At 42.1% G+C, this 16207-nt stretch overlaps 1 protein-coding gene across 1 annotated transcript in view; it reads right to left on the bottom strand.

Moving 5' to 3' along the window:
- The window catches only part of LOC135713003 (uncharacterized), a 46051-nt gene extending 32417 nt beyond the window's left edge, over positions 1–13634 (bottom strand). Inside the window, exons 1-2 of the mRNA XM_065236089.1 lie at positions 13454–13634; positions 12419–12564 (exon numbers count right to left, since the gene is read on the bottom strand). Of these exons, the coding sequence (XP_065092161.1) occupies positions 12419–12564; positions 13454–13634 (327 nt within the window). The remainder of the gene's footprint in view (positions 1–12418; positions 12565–13453) is intronic.
- Between the last annotated feature and the right edge of the window lie 2573 nt (positions 13635–16207).

Below are 16207 nucleotides of genomic sequence, written 5' to 3'. Positions count from 1 at the left end.
GACCAACCGAGCTTGATACATTCACAAGCAAAAATATTTAATCTAGTAATCAAAATGAGCATCCGAAAATGCCTTTATGCATTTTGGTGCGCAACTTTTATAAGATGAGCCTACGAAGATCGATATTTCGATCATTTTTACGTATTGACCATTTTTATGGATGTTCCGGATCTCCCAGAGGACAGTTTCGTAACCACCAGTGTGCGTATGCTGGTCCCAGATTCAAATTCAATCATGTAGCATCACAACAAGTGATTTAAAAAAATCGCTGGGCTATTTGGATCTTCCGGAAGACCGTTTCTTGAGTACCTGGGTCTGTAGTTGGATCTTAACCTTCAATCATCAGTCTTCGTGCTTAGGTATATCAATATTGTCGAAAAAACAATCACGAAACTTTGTGATCAATTTAAGTTCGAAGTTCGACGATAAGTTTTGCAACTATCGGTGCGAAAGCCGAAAACGTAAATTCACAATCGTGATAGCAATGACCGGTGCGTAAACAAGTTGCTAACTAAAATAGCAATGGCTAAAGTTGTCAAACTAGCAGCCCGAATAGCAACGCATTGATGCGGGTGCTCTAAGTGAATCAAATGACGTTTCAATGTGATTGGACGGAATTGAAATTGGAATGACGGAAATGGAATCAAGAAGCATTGTTAGATTTTAACAATATCTTAACAATGTGTGACTCTTTATCAAATCTACACACTACGAAAAAGACAACTATATTTCAGTTCCTTGTGACCGACACATGTAAGCAGCCCTTTTGACATAAGAATCAGTTGAAAGAAAATCAATTCAATCAAACGTTCTCTTCGTCGACTTACCTATGTTTCGGTTTGAAAACACTTAATTTTACATGAAATGTTTGTTTACGTTCCATGATTCTATCTAAGTGTGTAAATCAATTTAGAGCTCATCTTTGAGAAAAACATTCAATTTTTAGTTTTAACCCGTTCGAAAAAGAGAGGTTAAGTGCGGCTTTTGCTTAGTATGACGGACCCTATGCTCAGTCAATCTTGTTTGGCTACCATCATTTCGCATACCAACCAACAGATGTCAAAACAGACGCTCTGCAGCGATGACAAATGATCCAATCTGAGATTCGAAATTACCTCTCCACTCATTGCGGATTTCCCGACTCCGAACCGAGAGCGGCGGCACGCCTTAAAGCTTAATGGCCCACAGCGTAAATATGACAACTAATAATTCTGTCATAATCCCGCTTGTTAAACATGCCATAATCAAATTATCCATGCCCCCGGGAGGAAAGGACCGAGTGAGCCTTAAACATTGCTCTTCTATAAATCAGTGTAATTTTCAATTATGATGACTTCCTGTGTGACTAACTCTCCACAACAACAAACCCTAGCCCAAATGCGAAACAACGACAACAAGTGACATTTTGGCTCTGCACAAAACAGATTCACTGTCATTTACACGGATCATTTACTTTGCGGAATTGGATTCCTTTCCTATAGGGTAGGATGGTGCAAAACGCACCGTTTAAGCAAAATCGTCAATTGCTGGCGTATGGAAGCTAAAATCAAGAAGAAAGTAATGGTGTTTGGTTCATTACCATGTTTTCTACGAAGATCAAGTGATTTCGAACTACAGAAAGATGCATTTTCATGATTTTCAAGGTATTTTATAAATTGGTTTCAATATGATAGCGGGGCAAAACGCCTGATTCATGGTGATCTGACGCCTGATGATTATTCCTTTATGTTACATCAGAAATAAGGTCGCAATAGAGTGTTAAACTGTGATTCATTAAGTAAAACATCTAAAAAATATACGAAAAGTGAATTAGTTAAATTTTTGCGATATATGCTGTTAAAAGCTTAATTTGAAGTCGACGATTTTAACAACTGTATCATATTTTGCACAAAATGCTATTTTTTAAGGGAATCAGTAGGTCAATATATGATTTTATGATCAAGAATCATTTGCGAAACCTCAAGTTGAAAACAAACACAATCCGTTACCCGGAAAATGCATCTGAGGAAAAGTTATCGCTGTTTTTCTATAAGTGGGCATTTTACCCCAGGGGTGCATTATGGGCTGTTCTCCCTTATAGAAGCTTCGTTCCTTCAACCAACGAACAAATCCGATACGCACCGTGAAACAGCAATGTGTTTGCTTGCTCGCCTGAATCCTTTCATATGAATTCGATTTGAGAACACAGCTCAGGCTTCCTAGGCGAGGGGAAGACAGGGCAAATATTTACCCCTTTCTTTTGCCTTTGCCATTGTTGTAGAGTACAAGCATTTTCCACGGTCGTATCCTTGGGCGCGGGAATCGAAACAGACGGTATTCGGTGAGGGTTCGTTCCGGAAAAGTCGTTCGTTTCTCGTTAGGCTGCACCGCGGAGAGGAAATGTATTGTGGAATGAAAAATCACATTCTGGGTGCGCATTGCAACAGTGGAAGACAGTGTTACAACAATATATGTAGGTACCGTTCATTGCTAATGTGGATATGGTAGAGCGGGAAACGGATCCGGATACCGAGGAGTGTATAAATCATACACGTTTCTAGCGTTGTTTCAGAGTAGAAACATACAGGGGTATGATACGCGATATCAATTTCTGCCGTATATTACCTAGTCAACTGGCGAGTGTATCATTTCGTGTAAACAATAAGGGAGAATAATTTTGAATTTGTTCCGACGGCTATTTAGAAATCTACGACCAACTGTCTTTAATCAGTTTGTAGTAAGTTTCTCTATCTACTATTACTAAGATAAAGCTTTTCATAAATTAGTCGTTCCTCGAATGGTGGAGGATCGGGATTCTGGTATTTCCCTCTGTTGTTGTGCAAGGATTAATTGAGGACTGCCCATGAACTAAGAAAATAGATTTTGATAGAATTTTGATTCTCCCTTCCCTTGTTTGAATAATCGTTCATACAACACAAAATGACACCCCCTCTCCATAGATGCCAACGTGAGTTTTAAATTACAGACAGTCTACTATTACTAACTTAAAGGGTTAAATTGTATCACTTAGAAGTACTCGCCAAAAATAAGGCTCTAAACCGATTTCATGAAATTTTCAGGGAATGTAATACTATAGGGGTAATGGATGTAATGTTGGCCTAAATGCCCCTTATTTGGGCCCATACATTAATTCAGCAATCGACTAAATTTTCAATAGCGATCAAAAATATCCATTAGTACCGTCCCAATGACGCGTTCATCTAGATAAAATTGATAAATATCAGATTTTTTGCAATGGGTCTGATCTTAGATCCATTGGCCAACATTAGAGCCATTTTCCCTATATAAGCTTGGTTTACGTATCTAAGGACTGTTGTCGAAAAAAATGCAACAGACAAAAATGCTACTCTGTTATTGCCAGACCAGCTGTAATTACACAGAGAACCAATAGACGATGCTTGGTACTAGCAATCATCCTCAATGTGAAAAAACTGGTGATCTCAAACTAGGCAATATCAGCGTCGGCCGCGCCCGAACACAGGTCAAGAAAGAAAGGGGTAGGAATGTGTTGACGTGACACTCGCTTTGATGGAAGCCGAGAACACCTCTGCACTTCCACGAGGAATCACTGGGATATTGGGTAATAGGGTTGGGTTTGCAGCAGGGTTCGTTTTGGTAAACGATAAGCTGAATTGATGTCGAAACGATAATATAACGCGAAGAAGCTTGGGATTGAACCCACGGTCCTCTGCTCTCTAAGCAAAAACTTTTGCCACTAGTCAGACGAGCTCCTTTTTAACCATCGAGTTGCTGTTATTACTATGTAGTTATGTTAACAACTAAAACGATTGACAAATCTTCAATGTGGATGGGCTTGATATTAGACTCATGATGTTCTACTCAGTAAGCAAAAATGGTTGCTCTAAGGCCACCGAGCCTCTCATATCACATTATACCGTTACTCAAGTTGTTATAACTATTCAAACCCGGCTCCGACGACAACGAAAAGTTGTACAGAATACACGATAAACAAGCGATCTTCCCATACATTTTTAATATGAAAAGACCTGGGACCGTGTTTTTCTGCTCAGTAAGCAAGCCACTGCCACCGACGATCTTTCAAATCCGAAAACTAAAAGCAACGAAAGAGTACTTAGGCTTTCATTAAGTTCCACTTTCACGCGACATTCAATGCTTCGATTTGGTCGTGCCTCCTAGTGTCTTACATCATAACAAGCTATGGCCGACGTAACGATTGTTAAGACCCTGATTAAACAAGATATTAAAATGAAATTGTGTTCTCGAATTTCACTTTGTATGTAATGAACAACAGAAATACGCGATTATTCAAAAACCTAGATTCAGCGGTTGATGGCTAATTTTAAATATACTAACGGTACTGCCTACGGCAACTACGACGGCGATTACGAAAGCAACTACGACGGTGAATACGACGGCGCCTACAACGACGAAAACAGTGCGTTTGTAACTTACCATTTGTCTAGGATATGACACCTTTGCACGGCACCTCCACTTGAGCCTCATGTCTGCTATCTGTCACTGTTTGCAAAAATATCTAATAGCAATTACCTTTGTTGTAATACGTCCTGCGTTGCTATGGCCATCTGGGAGGAGGTCCGCGTCTAGTGCTTTCCCCAGCAACCGATCACGGCAATCAGCTATCGCCCGTCAAGTCTTGGGCGTATCCAGTGAGGCATCCTTCAGCTTGCTCACAATTTTCAACACTGGCGAGAGACCAGCAGACGAGCACTTTTGCTGATTCACGGCAACGTTGGCCATTGAATCACCACCAAAACTCGCGGCGAACACATTATCAGCACTTTCCCCGGCTAATTCACCAACCGGACAGTGTTCAAACTCGCACACGGTGACGAGACTCTCGATAGAACAACACGCCGAAAGCGTGACTTAAAACCGGCCTCCCGGTAGGCAATGAGAATCACAAGCACACTTACACACCGCTGGTTACAAAAAACACACCCTCGCAAAGAAACGGATCCAATAAACGTCACTCTCGCAAAAGCAAACCCGCCGTTTTCGAACGGCAAAAAAAGGAACTCGGTGAGCAATTTTGTGATACGGAATTTCCACTGAAAATCAACCGGGAATGCACGAATTTCACCACACCCAACTGCGAAACACGCTCAGAAGCACTTTTGATACACTTTTGGTATCAATTTCGGTCGAAAACACTTAATTTTTTGCAAAAATTATTGCGAGTGAATCAACATCGACCGTGCCGAGCTCTTTCACGCACATTACAGCGGGTAAGTAAACTTAAATTAAAAATTATCACTCGCGATGCTTCAAATTTCTGGTCCGGGAGAAACAAAAAATCCAACAACGCAGATAGTGACATCTCATCTGAAGCTTGCAAACATGATGAATCACGTTTTCTTTCTCGATTCTAAAACTTCCCGGAAAGCGGTAAAACCACCAATCACACACGTATAACCGTCCGGGAGGCAGAGTGCCAGCGCTAATCCGGCAAATGCCGCCAAAAACTATGAAAGCGAACGCACGCACAAAACAGAGAGCAAACTTAAAACACAACCGTATTCGAAGGGGTTCGAAACTGCATTCCGGGCATTTTTGAAACTCTCAGGGAATAAATAAACACATAGGTGAATTTCAGTGTTCACTCGGCTGTCGACAAAAGCAGGCCACTCTCGATGTGTGAAACACGATCGTCTGTTTTCTCGACAGCAACCATTGTGTGGTCCTCCTCATTGTTTTTCATCAGCAGTTCCTTCGATCGATGCGTCGTCGACTTTGGAAAGCAACCGTTTAGTGATGAGTGTGTAAGTGCTGACCACGTTTTGCATCCATTTCTGAAATGGAAGGGCTCTGACCCCCGTTGGCGTAACTGCTATATAATTAAACCACTAGATGTGGCTCCAGTTCTGATGGAGGAGGCGTTTTGGATAGCGGAAGATATAGTGTTTATTGTGTTGTACCTTTTGACTATAGTTTTAAGATGTATTGTATAGTGACCAAGAATCCTCGGCTCTGTAAAGCTAATTCGTTTGAGCCTTATCAACTAAATTAATAAACAACACAAAATAGGGGAATTTAAAATTTCTCGGCAACCTAAGTAGTGACCATCTTTCTATAGCCTTTTTCTCTAAGGAACGCACACATATACAGAATTGCCCGAGTAGCACACTTTCATTACAATTAGTTACAGCAACTTGTTTATGACTGAAATAAGTCGTATATAAGTTTCTACAATTGATTTGTGACAAGCTTGCTACTAGGGCGGTTTGCTTAAAATTTTTTGCTGCCAGCTGTTCTAACAATTTAAGTCGAAAGAATTGTCAAAAACTATTTTGAAACGCTTTTACAATGCTCCAATCTTCTCTAGTGAGAGCGACTATTGGGGGAACAGCATCTTTTTATTATGCTACCTTTCTATTTGAGCTACGAAGTAATCAGCTGTGCTTTCATCGGAAACTCGCAATCAGCAGCATTTTGTAGTGCGTGTGTTTCATTTCAAGAAAACCCTGCTAGATTGCTTTTTCTCAGTGGTAAACATATAATCAAATTGAAGCTGAAAGCCTAAAGAATAGTTTGAATGCTTTCAGCGAAGTGTTTTCTAAAGAAAATCCAGTGAAATCAGCGTTTCAATTTGGGTTGCCGAAAATAGTATGTCATGTCGAAGCCGTCATTTCCCTTATTAGCTATGTTTTTGCATAGTTGGTTTATGGGGTGTTTACATCTGTGCGGATTTACTGGCGCTAGTGTACTAGCCAACTAGCACGAATTTCAGTTGCTCTTGAAATCTCATGCTGGTAGACGCTGATGCCCTGTTTACATTACCCAAGTAACAATTTCCAGTTGAATAAACGCTTTCGTTTTGATTTTGTTCAGCTGCATGTTGAATAATAATTGCACAATGTGTTCACCACAACTTTTATAAAACTCTTGTTTACACTGGTTTGGAGAACCTATACAACTGCAACACAAAGGTGTTGTCTAACGTATTCAGCAAAACGTTTACCCAAAATCAATTTCTTGTTGAAGAAATGCTTCCATTGTGATTTTATTCAACTGCATGCTGAATAATAACTGTACAATTTGTTTATTACAACTTCTGTAAAACTCTTGTTTACACTGGTTTGGAGAACCTGTTCAACTACATCATTATATGTATACGCGGTATAGGAGTAGAAGCAACTTTTATACAACGTTTATAGATACATATTTAAACTCAAGCTTTATTATTTTGGTGAAAGCTCTTATACAACGTTTGTAGACACTTCTTGACAGCTGCTTTGAAATTTAGTAGAGAGTAAACCTGAGAGGCGTTTGTTGCACTCTTTTATGACTCCTAAATAATCATTGTACAGCAAGCGGTGAAAAGCGTTTATAACACTTTTCAATGACTCCTTAATAACCGGATAGAAACAACTTTTATACAACGTTTATAGATACATATTTAAACTCAAGCTTTATTGTTTTGGTGAAAGCTCTAATACAACGTTTGTAGACACCTCCTAACAGTTGCTTCGAAATGTATTAGAGATTGAACATGAGAGGCGTTTGTTACACTCTTTTATGACTCCTAAATAATCACTATACAGCAAGCGGTGAAAAGCGTTTATAGCACTTTTCAATTACTCCTTAATAACCGTTGTGTAAGTACTCACAATATTCACAGATTAAAATTAGTTTAACAATTGTCGTGGTACGCCAAAATAATTGCTTGTACAGTTTTTATTAATTTAATTTATTTGTACACATTGAAAAAATATGTAATTATGCCATAATTCACATTCTGTGATCATGGAGGAAGTAGTAACAAGCATCTGTTTAATCTTTGATTGATATTCTTTCAATTAATCTCTCTAATCATTAATTGAGAGAATTTATCTAGAAATGTTATCGTTGATTATATGATATATGTCTTAAATTAATGTTTGCATTTATTAATAACACCTATATATAATTTACCTCTACTCCACCAAGGGTTTCTCGAAGCAAGATTCGAACTCATGATCCCGGATTGCCAGCAGCTTCTGTTTCCATCTGCTCTATTCTTGAATACATATTTTGATCATATGAGAGAATTATATGAAGCTCATCTTGAGTGACTTCTCTTGCAGTCGAATAATCATTGCCTTATGGTCATATAAACGTGCCTATCACTTGTGCTATTTTTAGCAACAAAATTGTGGTTGGTGGTTGGTCGAACGTAAACAATCATTTAAGAGTGCTCCAAGCAGCTTTTGAAGCTTTTAACCAAATGGCAATACAACTACATTCTTGTTCAGCTCTGGAAGCTATTATTCAACGTTTGATCAACTCAGGTGTTTTATAAGAGCGAGCTTCCAATGGTTTGTTTTGATGCGTTTATTTCACGTTCTATATAGCTCTTGTCAATCAGTTTAACAAAGGTGCTATAAAAGTTATCGTAGGTCTTATAAAGCATATAGGTAAACCGAACGTAAACAATCATTTAAGAGTGCTCCAAGCAGCTTTTGAAGCTTTTAATCAAAAAGGCAATACAACTACATTCTTGTACAACTCTGGAAGCTATTATTCAACGTTTGATCAACTCAGGTGTTTTATAAGAGCTTCCAATGGTTTGTTTTGATGCGTTTATTCCACATCCTATATGGCTCCTGTCAAACAGTTTAACCGAACGTAAACAATCATTTAAGAGTGCTCCAAGCAGTTTTTGAAGCTTTTAACCAAATGGCACTACAACTACATTCTTGTACAACTCTGGAAGCTATTATTCAACGTTTGATCAACTCAGGTGTTTTATAAGAGCTCTCAATTGTTTGTTGGGTATGCTGGTGAGCTTTTTTGCTAGTAGCTGGCTCATTAGCGCTAGTGCAATAGCATAAGTGTAAACACCGCATTATTCAACCTCCTCTCCTAGGCTAAATGCCGGTACCTTGGACTTAACGCTACCCATCAAATCCTGTGCAACACTTGCGCCATCTTTCTTAAAAATTTTCACCCAATCTTTCTTCAAATCCTTGGCGTTTTTTAATACCTTCCCTATTTTCCGGAGCATGCCCTTCATAATCGCCCAAATTTTTTTCTATTGGGCGAAGTTCTGGCGAGTTTGGCGGATTTACCTCCTTCGGCACAAAACAAAACATCGTTGGCTTCTTACCACTCTCATTACCGGTTTCGCGTAATGGCACGATGCCAGATCCGGCCAAAACAAAGTGTCACCTTCGTGGGGCCGGAGGAAGGACAGCACACGCTTCCGCAGGCATTCTTCTTTATATATTTGGCCATTGATGGTGCCGGTCGTAATGTACGGCTTGCTGAATTTGCCGCACTGCTGACGAAAAACTCCAGGCTGGGGATCTGCTAGGTGTCCGCTTGAATGTACGTCTCGTCGTCCATTATGATGCATTTCAGCTGCACCAACCACTCGCACGGTACAGCTTCCTGGTGTGGGATTTGGCCACCGTATTCTGTTTATCGGTTCGGTTAGGGGCCTTCCTTTCCTTGAAGGCATGAAGTCCGGCCTGCTTCATTGTCTGCTGGACGAACCAGACGGAAGAATTGACCTTCTTGGTCACGTCCCGAATCGAAAGGATCGGATTGCACTTGAAGTAACTTCCTTGCGTTCACGGGATCGTCCGTCTTCGCTTTTCTTCCACTGCCAGCTCGTTGCTGGGTCGTCTGGGTCTCTTTGATCTATTTTACCACACGGAACACGGTCGAATTGTTGCTTCCAAACTGTTTCGCGATCCACCTGTGGAACTGGCCTGGATTTTCCACGACCGCACCTATAATTACTTGTCGAAGCACTTATTGCTTGGAAGCCATCTCGATAACAACTTGCCAGATTGTGACGAGATTTATCACATTACATTGCACTCTAAACTAGTTTTACTCAAAATTTCATCAATTTTTACAAATGCAATAAAAAGTTATACACATAAGAAAGTGTTGCATTTTTTTCGAGTAAAATCTTTAATGTCACCCATAAGGTTTTGTACAACGGTTGAATCGACATTTTGCTCTGCTTTCAACCACTAGCCTCTTGTCACTACTTCAAGGACGTTCTGAAGTAGTACAAGACGAATGGGGTCACCTTGGTGCCGAAGGATCTCAATCCCCCAAACACACCGGAGTTGCGGCCGATCGAAAGATGCTGGGCTATAATGAAGCACGAACTCCGTAAGGTGTCACCACGGAACAGAAGTCATCTTTAAAAAAAATGCAAACGCTTTCTAATCATGCATATTTCTGGTTGCATCCAATGCTGCTCCACTCATAACACCCTGCGCTTCAGTTGGCCATCATTTGCCACGTTGTTGGCGCGTCGAAGATCATCCGTCGCAACCAATTTTTCAAACGAAAAACCCGTCAGCTGCCGCTCTATAACTTCACACCATTAGGAATGGGCTCATTTTCTCGCCCGGCCGTGGCTACCCGCAATCATCATCATCAACACCATCACGCCGGGGCTTGGGCTTCGTGATTCCGAAACCCGAAAACTCGGACTTGGCGGTGAATGAGAGGAAACATCAAACTCCAGAAACGAGCAGAAATTTAATAAACACCCTCACTTTTTGCACGTCGAGCGCTCCGGCTTAGTGGTCGTTCCGTTTCTTTCGTTGATGATCGGTCCGTTTCTCGTTTTAGGACGTTTCTCGGGGATTAGGACGAGGGAGAGACGGGAAGATTGCCTCCGGGAGGTGCCTGTGCTTATGGCTTAGATCTGAGGTTCGTCCGGCAGAGAACCAGGCGGTGTCCTTTGAACAAACATATGAAGGTGTTATTCAGGTAATTAATATCATGTTTATAGATGTTTGATGATGATTCCTCACACGGGACTTTCTGGATCGTTTATTTGGGTTAACTCGGACTGAGAGGCAGACGGTGAACGGGGATGGCTTTTTGTTCGGATCTCGGGAGCATTTGGACCGTCGTCGACCGTATGCACTTTGGTGTGGTGGAGAGTTCATTTCGGAGAACCTCCTGCGGCGGCGTATTGTACACTCTCGCACATAATACACATACGGTGATGGAGAGAAGCATTTCTCATTTTTCGAGTCGCTTTTTTTGCTCGGTGCTAGGGAGAAACATATTCAGTTAATAATCAAAAATCATAATAACCATTTGTTATGTTTAAGTGTTTTATGCTTGTAGATTTTTTGGCGGCTCGCGTCGTTTTGCCGTTTAAGCCGGACGGCGGCGGTTGAGCCTCTTTCAACTCTTTGTTAGCCAATCAGTTTGACGCGAACATTAACGCGTTCTTTCTCCCGCGTGCGAGATTGAGCTTCGAGATACACTTTATAGGTGGGTGAGGTATACGGTCAAAGTGAGAGTCGAGCACGCGGTGAACATTTCCTAAGTCAATAGATTTGAGATGGAAAATGGATTTCGTTTAATGGATCCACGTATGGGTTCGAAGAATCCGGGCGCGTGAAGGGGGTGGACTTTGAGGTTGATGCCACTTTGTCTAGGCCGGCGGTGGAGAAGTTGTTGCGTTGAGAGATCGGTAGCAAAATTGTTTTTAACGCTGATAGAGATCGCTCTGAGTGGTTTCGTGGTGTTAGATTGATACTTGAAAGGTTAGTGGCTTCCAGATGGGTGACGTCACGTGACGTTAATGTGCAGTATCTTGACTTTTCCATCGATAGTTCCACGAAGCATTTTAAAATTAAAAGTATGGTTTTGCCTACCAAACCTCGAGGGTCATACTCGATGCAAGAAAGCCTACATATTTTAGTAGCAATATTGAAGGAAGGTTCGATTCCTGGTCCCGTTATAGATTGTTGCAGACTGAATGGGCATGCCACATAGTATACCAGGTGATTTTAAGCTTTTCTTATTTACGGAGCGTTTTAAGAAGATAATTGATAAATTAAAACGACTCGGAAATATAAGGATAGATTGGCACAAAGTCAAATTAGTGAAAGTGAAAGAGTGACCAAAACAATTGTACAAAAACTCATTAAATGGAAAAACGTTCATTCTAAGCATTTTTGTTCTTGGAGATTTGTGTGTATGTGTCTTTTATCAAGATTTTCAGCCGCAATCTGATTCATCTCACAGTTTTTAGGAGAAATCACATCACAAAAATAAATCATTATAATATTTAAAGACTCATTCAGTATAGGAGGCATTACAATTTGAATGAATTTATTACGATTAATATTCTGAAAATGTTTAAGAACAACGTAAAACCACAAAGAACAAACATTGAGGCTCGAACAAAATTTCTGTAAAAACTTGTGTAAAGATTCCTATTCAACTTTTATGCGCCACCAACGCCGACTTCCCCATTTAAAACCCCTCTTTGACAACAAGATGGCGCTGGTGTTGCTCAACTCACACTAGACTCTAAGTGCCGGTAGTGCTGAGTGGTAATTTTCAACCAAAAATGTATCGACACTAGCGCCAAACTGGGCGAAAGTGGAAAATGTATACAGGAAATCAGGAGATGCTAGCGCCAAGTAACGGTGACGTTTCCACAAACATTGAAAAACAAACCAGCGTCCTTCAGGAAGGAGATCAGGGTAGCCAGGATCGAAGGTTCGTCGCCCAGTATGTCGCCGATAATCCCCGAAAGGCTGTAGTGTTGCCGCACGAGCTCGTGCTCGCAGAGGATATGCTCGACGGTGGCTGGATTATTACATACGACACAGGTCTTGCGGAAAACTCCTCTGCCGAAATTGTGTGACAGCCTGGTGTGACCTGTGCGAAGCCTGGAGATGACTCGTTGCTCCTTCAGGTTCCCAAGGTCCTTCCATGGACGCGTGCTCTCCTTGATTTACCTTAGAAGTGGTCCTTGGTTTGCCAACCATTTTTCTTGCCACCTAGCCTGCATGGAAGTTTCAACCCATCGCTTGTTGTCCAGAAGGGGAACTTCATAGGTGTACCTATAACCAGATGGTCCCGCCCCGGCCATTCTGCCAACGTTGGAGTTGCCAGTGATACCACAATGCTGTTTGGGGGGGGGGGGGGGAGGGGTGAGGCATGTCTGATGATCCCCTGAATCCACGGATGAGTGGGCATGTTGGACCGGAGAGCAGAAATTACGCTGTGCGAATGAGTGAGGATTAGGACTGGTCGGTCGGATGGTGTGATTACTGCTTCGAAAATCGCCGCTGCCTCTGCAGAAAAAAAAAAAACAGAGCATTGTGGCGGTAGGCTCAAGCTCGTTGACGAGATCTTTCCCGCAATGCCTATCTCAACTCCGTTGTGCGATTTGGACCCATCCGTAAAACGGTGCGTATGTCTGGGGTACTCGGAGTTTAGCATCTCCGCGACGGAATGTCGGAATAAACTGGTCCTTAATTCGGCTTTCGATGTTTAGCGGTCTCGATTGCCAACTGTTTCCTCCCAGCCAGTGGCTCTTGGCTATTGGGAGGAGGTCGCTATTGGCTGCTGTATGGAGGATTATGTTCCCCTCCTCGAGGAGATAGATCCATTCGTTACCCGATGTTTTTGCCAAGTAGGCAGCCGCTTTGATGGCGACTGCGGTGTCGATTCGAAACAGGAAAGGAAGTACCCGGCTTCGAGGGCAAGAGACCTGAAACTCCCCGGATGTAACCGTTGTAAACCAGTGCAAGGACTTGCAACAGTTTGTCCTTGGCCATTGCTGTGAGCTCCAGACCGTAGAGTAGACGGCTGTCAATAACTGCCTTGGCTACATGCAGCCGGATAGCTCGGTTGTTGGTGCGGTGCGGCATGGAGATTGTTTTGATAAGGTTTAGGTGGGTCTTGCAACTATTCTTAACGCTCTGGAAGTGTTGCGTGAAGGTTAAGTGGCGATCAACTGGAACGCCCAAGATGCGTATTGTTTTTGACGTAAACTACGTCTTACGGGAAGGTACTGGGGGTAAATCAAAAATCTAAAATTGCGACCGTCACGCTAAGGTGTAAGGTTTTGAACACCTATAGCTTTGTCATTTTTAGATAAAATTAAAATCCAAGTACACCCATCGATAGGACATAACTCTCAAAATCTACTACAATAATGCTTTTTCAATTTTACATAAAAACTGTTGAAAAATGTACAACTAAAAATAGATAATGTTATCACTCACTGTTTTCATGAAATTAACGTTCTCCCCAAACCCAGTCGTCATAATCGAGTACCATTTGGTTTCACATCGTGCTTCTTGTATCTGAAAAGATATAAAAATCGCTGCGGGTGAGGAGGTAGCAGCAGCAGCAGCAGCAGCAGCCGCAGCAACAGTAGGAAGGCAGCGGATATCTGCCAAGCGCGCAGCGTTCGAGTTTTTCACCTCGAACCCTGCGCGTCGTTCCCGTCGAGATCTCTGGCTGCTGACGCAATCACTCCGAAGTGGATCAACCTTGCCTGAATGATAATGATCCCGCGTTCTACAAAACTCGATTACTTTTTCGAAAGGACATATCAGCTTTTGTAAACAACGCATTTTATCGTCGGTTCGGCGTAACTGATAGCTCGCCCACGCATACTACTAACATCACTATATTAGGTAGGGGAAAAATTCCCCTATCTGATGGTAGTGTTAGCATGCGTGGGTGAGCTACCAGTTATCCCCAATCGACGATCAATTGCGTTGTTTACAAAAGTGTCCCTTCGAAAAAGTAATCGAGAAATACTCTTGGGCTGTGTCCCAATTGCCAAGTTAAATTTAACTCGTGGTTAAACGTGACATTTTGAAAGTTATAACTCATCTCGATAACTCACGTCACTTTAAACCGCGAGTTAAATTTAACTCTCCCATTGGGACACAGCCTTGGAAGTAAAATTAGGAACCATCCATGAATAACGTAGTATTTGTATAAAGCAATTAACCTCCCTTCCCTCGTAGCGTGTTTTGCTATACCTGTGGCCATGCATGGCCGGTCACAACTTCTGAAACCCCCCTCCCTCTTCCTCACTCAACTACTACGTTATTTATGAAAGTTCCCTAAGCATTGGGCAACAGTGAAAATCAGTAGCACACTCACAAAACGGGTTGGACATATATGCGAAATTTAGGAATTGATCGTGAATATCTCGCGATCAGAAAATGTTAGCTTGAAATCCCTCCATTTAATTCTCGGTACATCTTTTATCTATTGATTGAATTAAAAATATACTAAATATCGCTTTTTTAATGATTTCGTTCGTTTATCGACATCCATTGTTTTGCATAAGAAAACGGGGTATTTTTGTGGTGGAAAAAATACATACAGATTTCTGTACCAAGCACTGAAATTATCAGACGTTACCTTTTAGAGGGTGCTTTTAGATAAGCTATGAAAGTTCATCCTACTTGGAAAATTATGCTTTAGAACGGTTCATGAAATCCCAGATTTTTTGCTGATGGGGGCAAGGCATAGCAAGCCGTTCGATTGCATAATTCTCCAAGTAGGAGGGACTTACGATGCGTATCTCTTAGCATAAATAGAGATACCGTCGAGTTTTTTTTTTTTCAGAATTGATCAGAGTGCTCATTCTCTGCTTGATCGTCAAGCAGTACAGTTCGGTTTTTGCTCGCTCTGTCGAATTGTTTGAAAGTGTCTAGTTTGTTCCAAACGTTCAAGAACAGCGGTGAGGGTAGCTTGAGTGTACCTATTTCGAAAAGGTACGCTACTCTTCCCACCGATCTTGGTAGTACCACCTCCAGCGGACCAAGAAAAGGAAGAAAAATCAGGGCCAGTCCGATGGTACGAGTGGACGTGACGATGCTACCGCGACGAACGTCAGCGTCATCGGTGATTTCGGCGACGCCGTCGACAATGAGAATTCTGCCGGTCCGAAAGGGCCAAAAATGGAGCTTGCTCCACTGGTGGTGAAGCAAGTGCCACTTAACATGCTGATTGGCGATCTCTCATCGCTGGACGTTGCAGCTGAGTTTAAGCTCGGCAGGATCGGCACCAAGCTGATGCTCCATACGAAAGCGGAGTACGAGGTGGCCGTAAAATATTTGAAGGATTCCAAGGCGGAATTCTTCACGCATGACATCCCCGGTGAGAAGCCCTTCAAGGTAGTCATCGGGGGCCTACCAAACTTCGACCCCAAGATGATCGAAGCCGAAATCAAAGATCAGTACAAGCTGGCCCCAATTGCTGTCTTTCGGATGACAAGGAGAGACGAAAACTTGAAGACGTACCCGGATTGCCTTCTCCTGGCGCACTTCCAGAAAGGGACGGTGACGCTCAAATGCGCTGCAAGCCATCCGCTCAATCTACTGCATCATCATACGGTGGGAGCCATACCGTGGCGACCATCGTAACGTAACGAATTGCCAGCGGTGCCTCAATTTTGGACACGGTACCCGCAACT

The sequence above is a fragment of the Ochlerotatus camptorhynchus genome, unplaced genomic scaffold (assembly GCF_037179485.1).
Source record: "Ochlerotatus camptorhynchus isolate MF236.1 unplaced genomic scaffold, CSIRO-AGI_Acam_v1.1 ptg000529l, whole genome shotgun sequence".
Classification (NCBI taxonomy): domain Eukaryota; kingdom Metazoa; phylum Arthropoda; class Insecta; order Diptera; family Culicidae; genus Ochlerotatus; species Ochlerotatus camptorhynchus.
The sequence above is the reverse complement of the archived record's forward strand: the minus strand, read 5'-3'. Positions and strand labels throughout refer to the sequence as shown.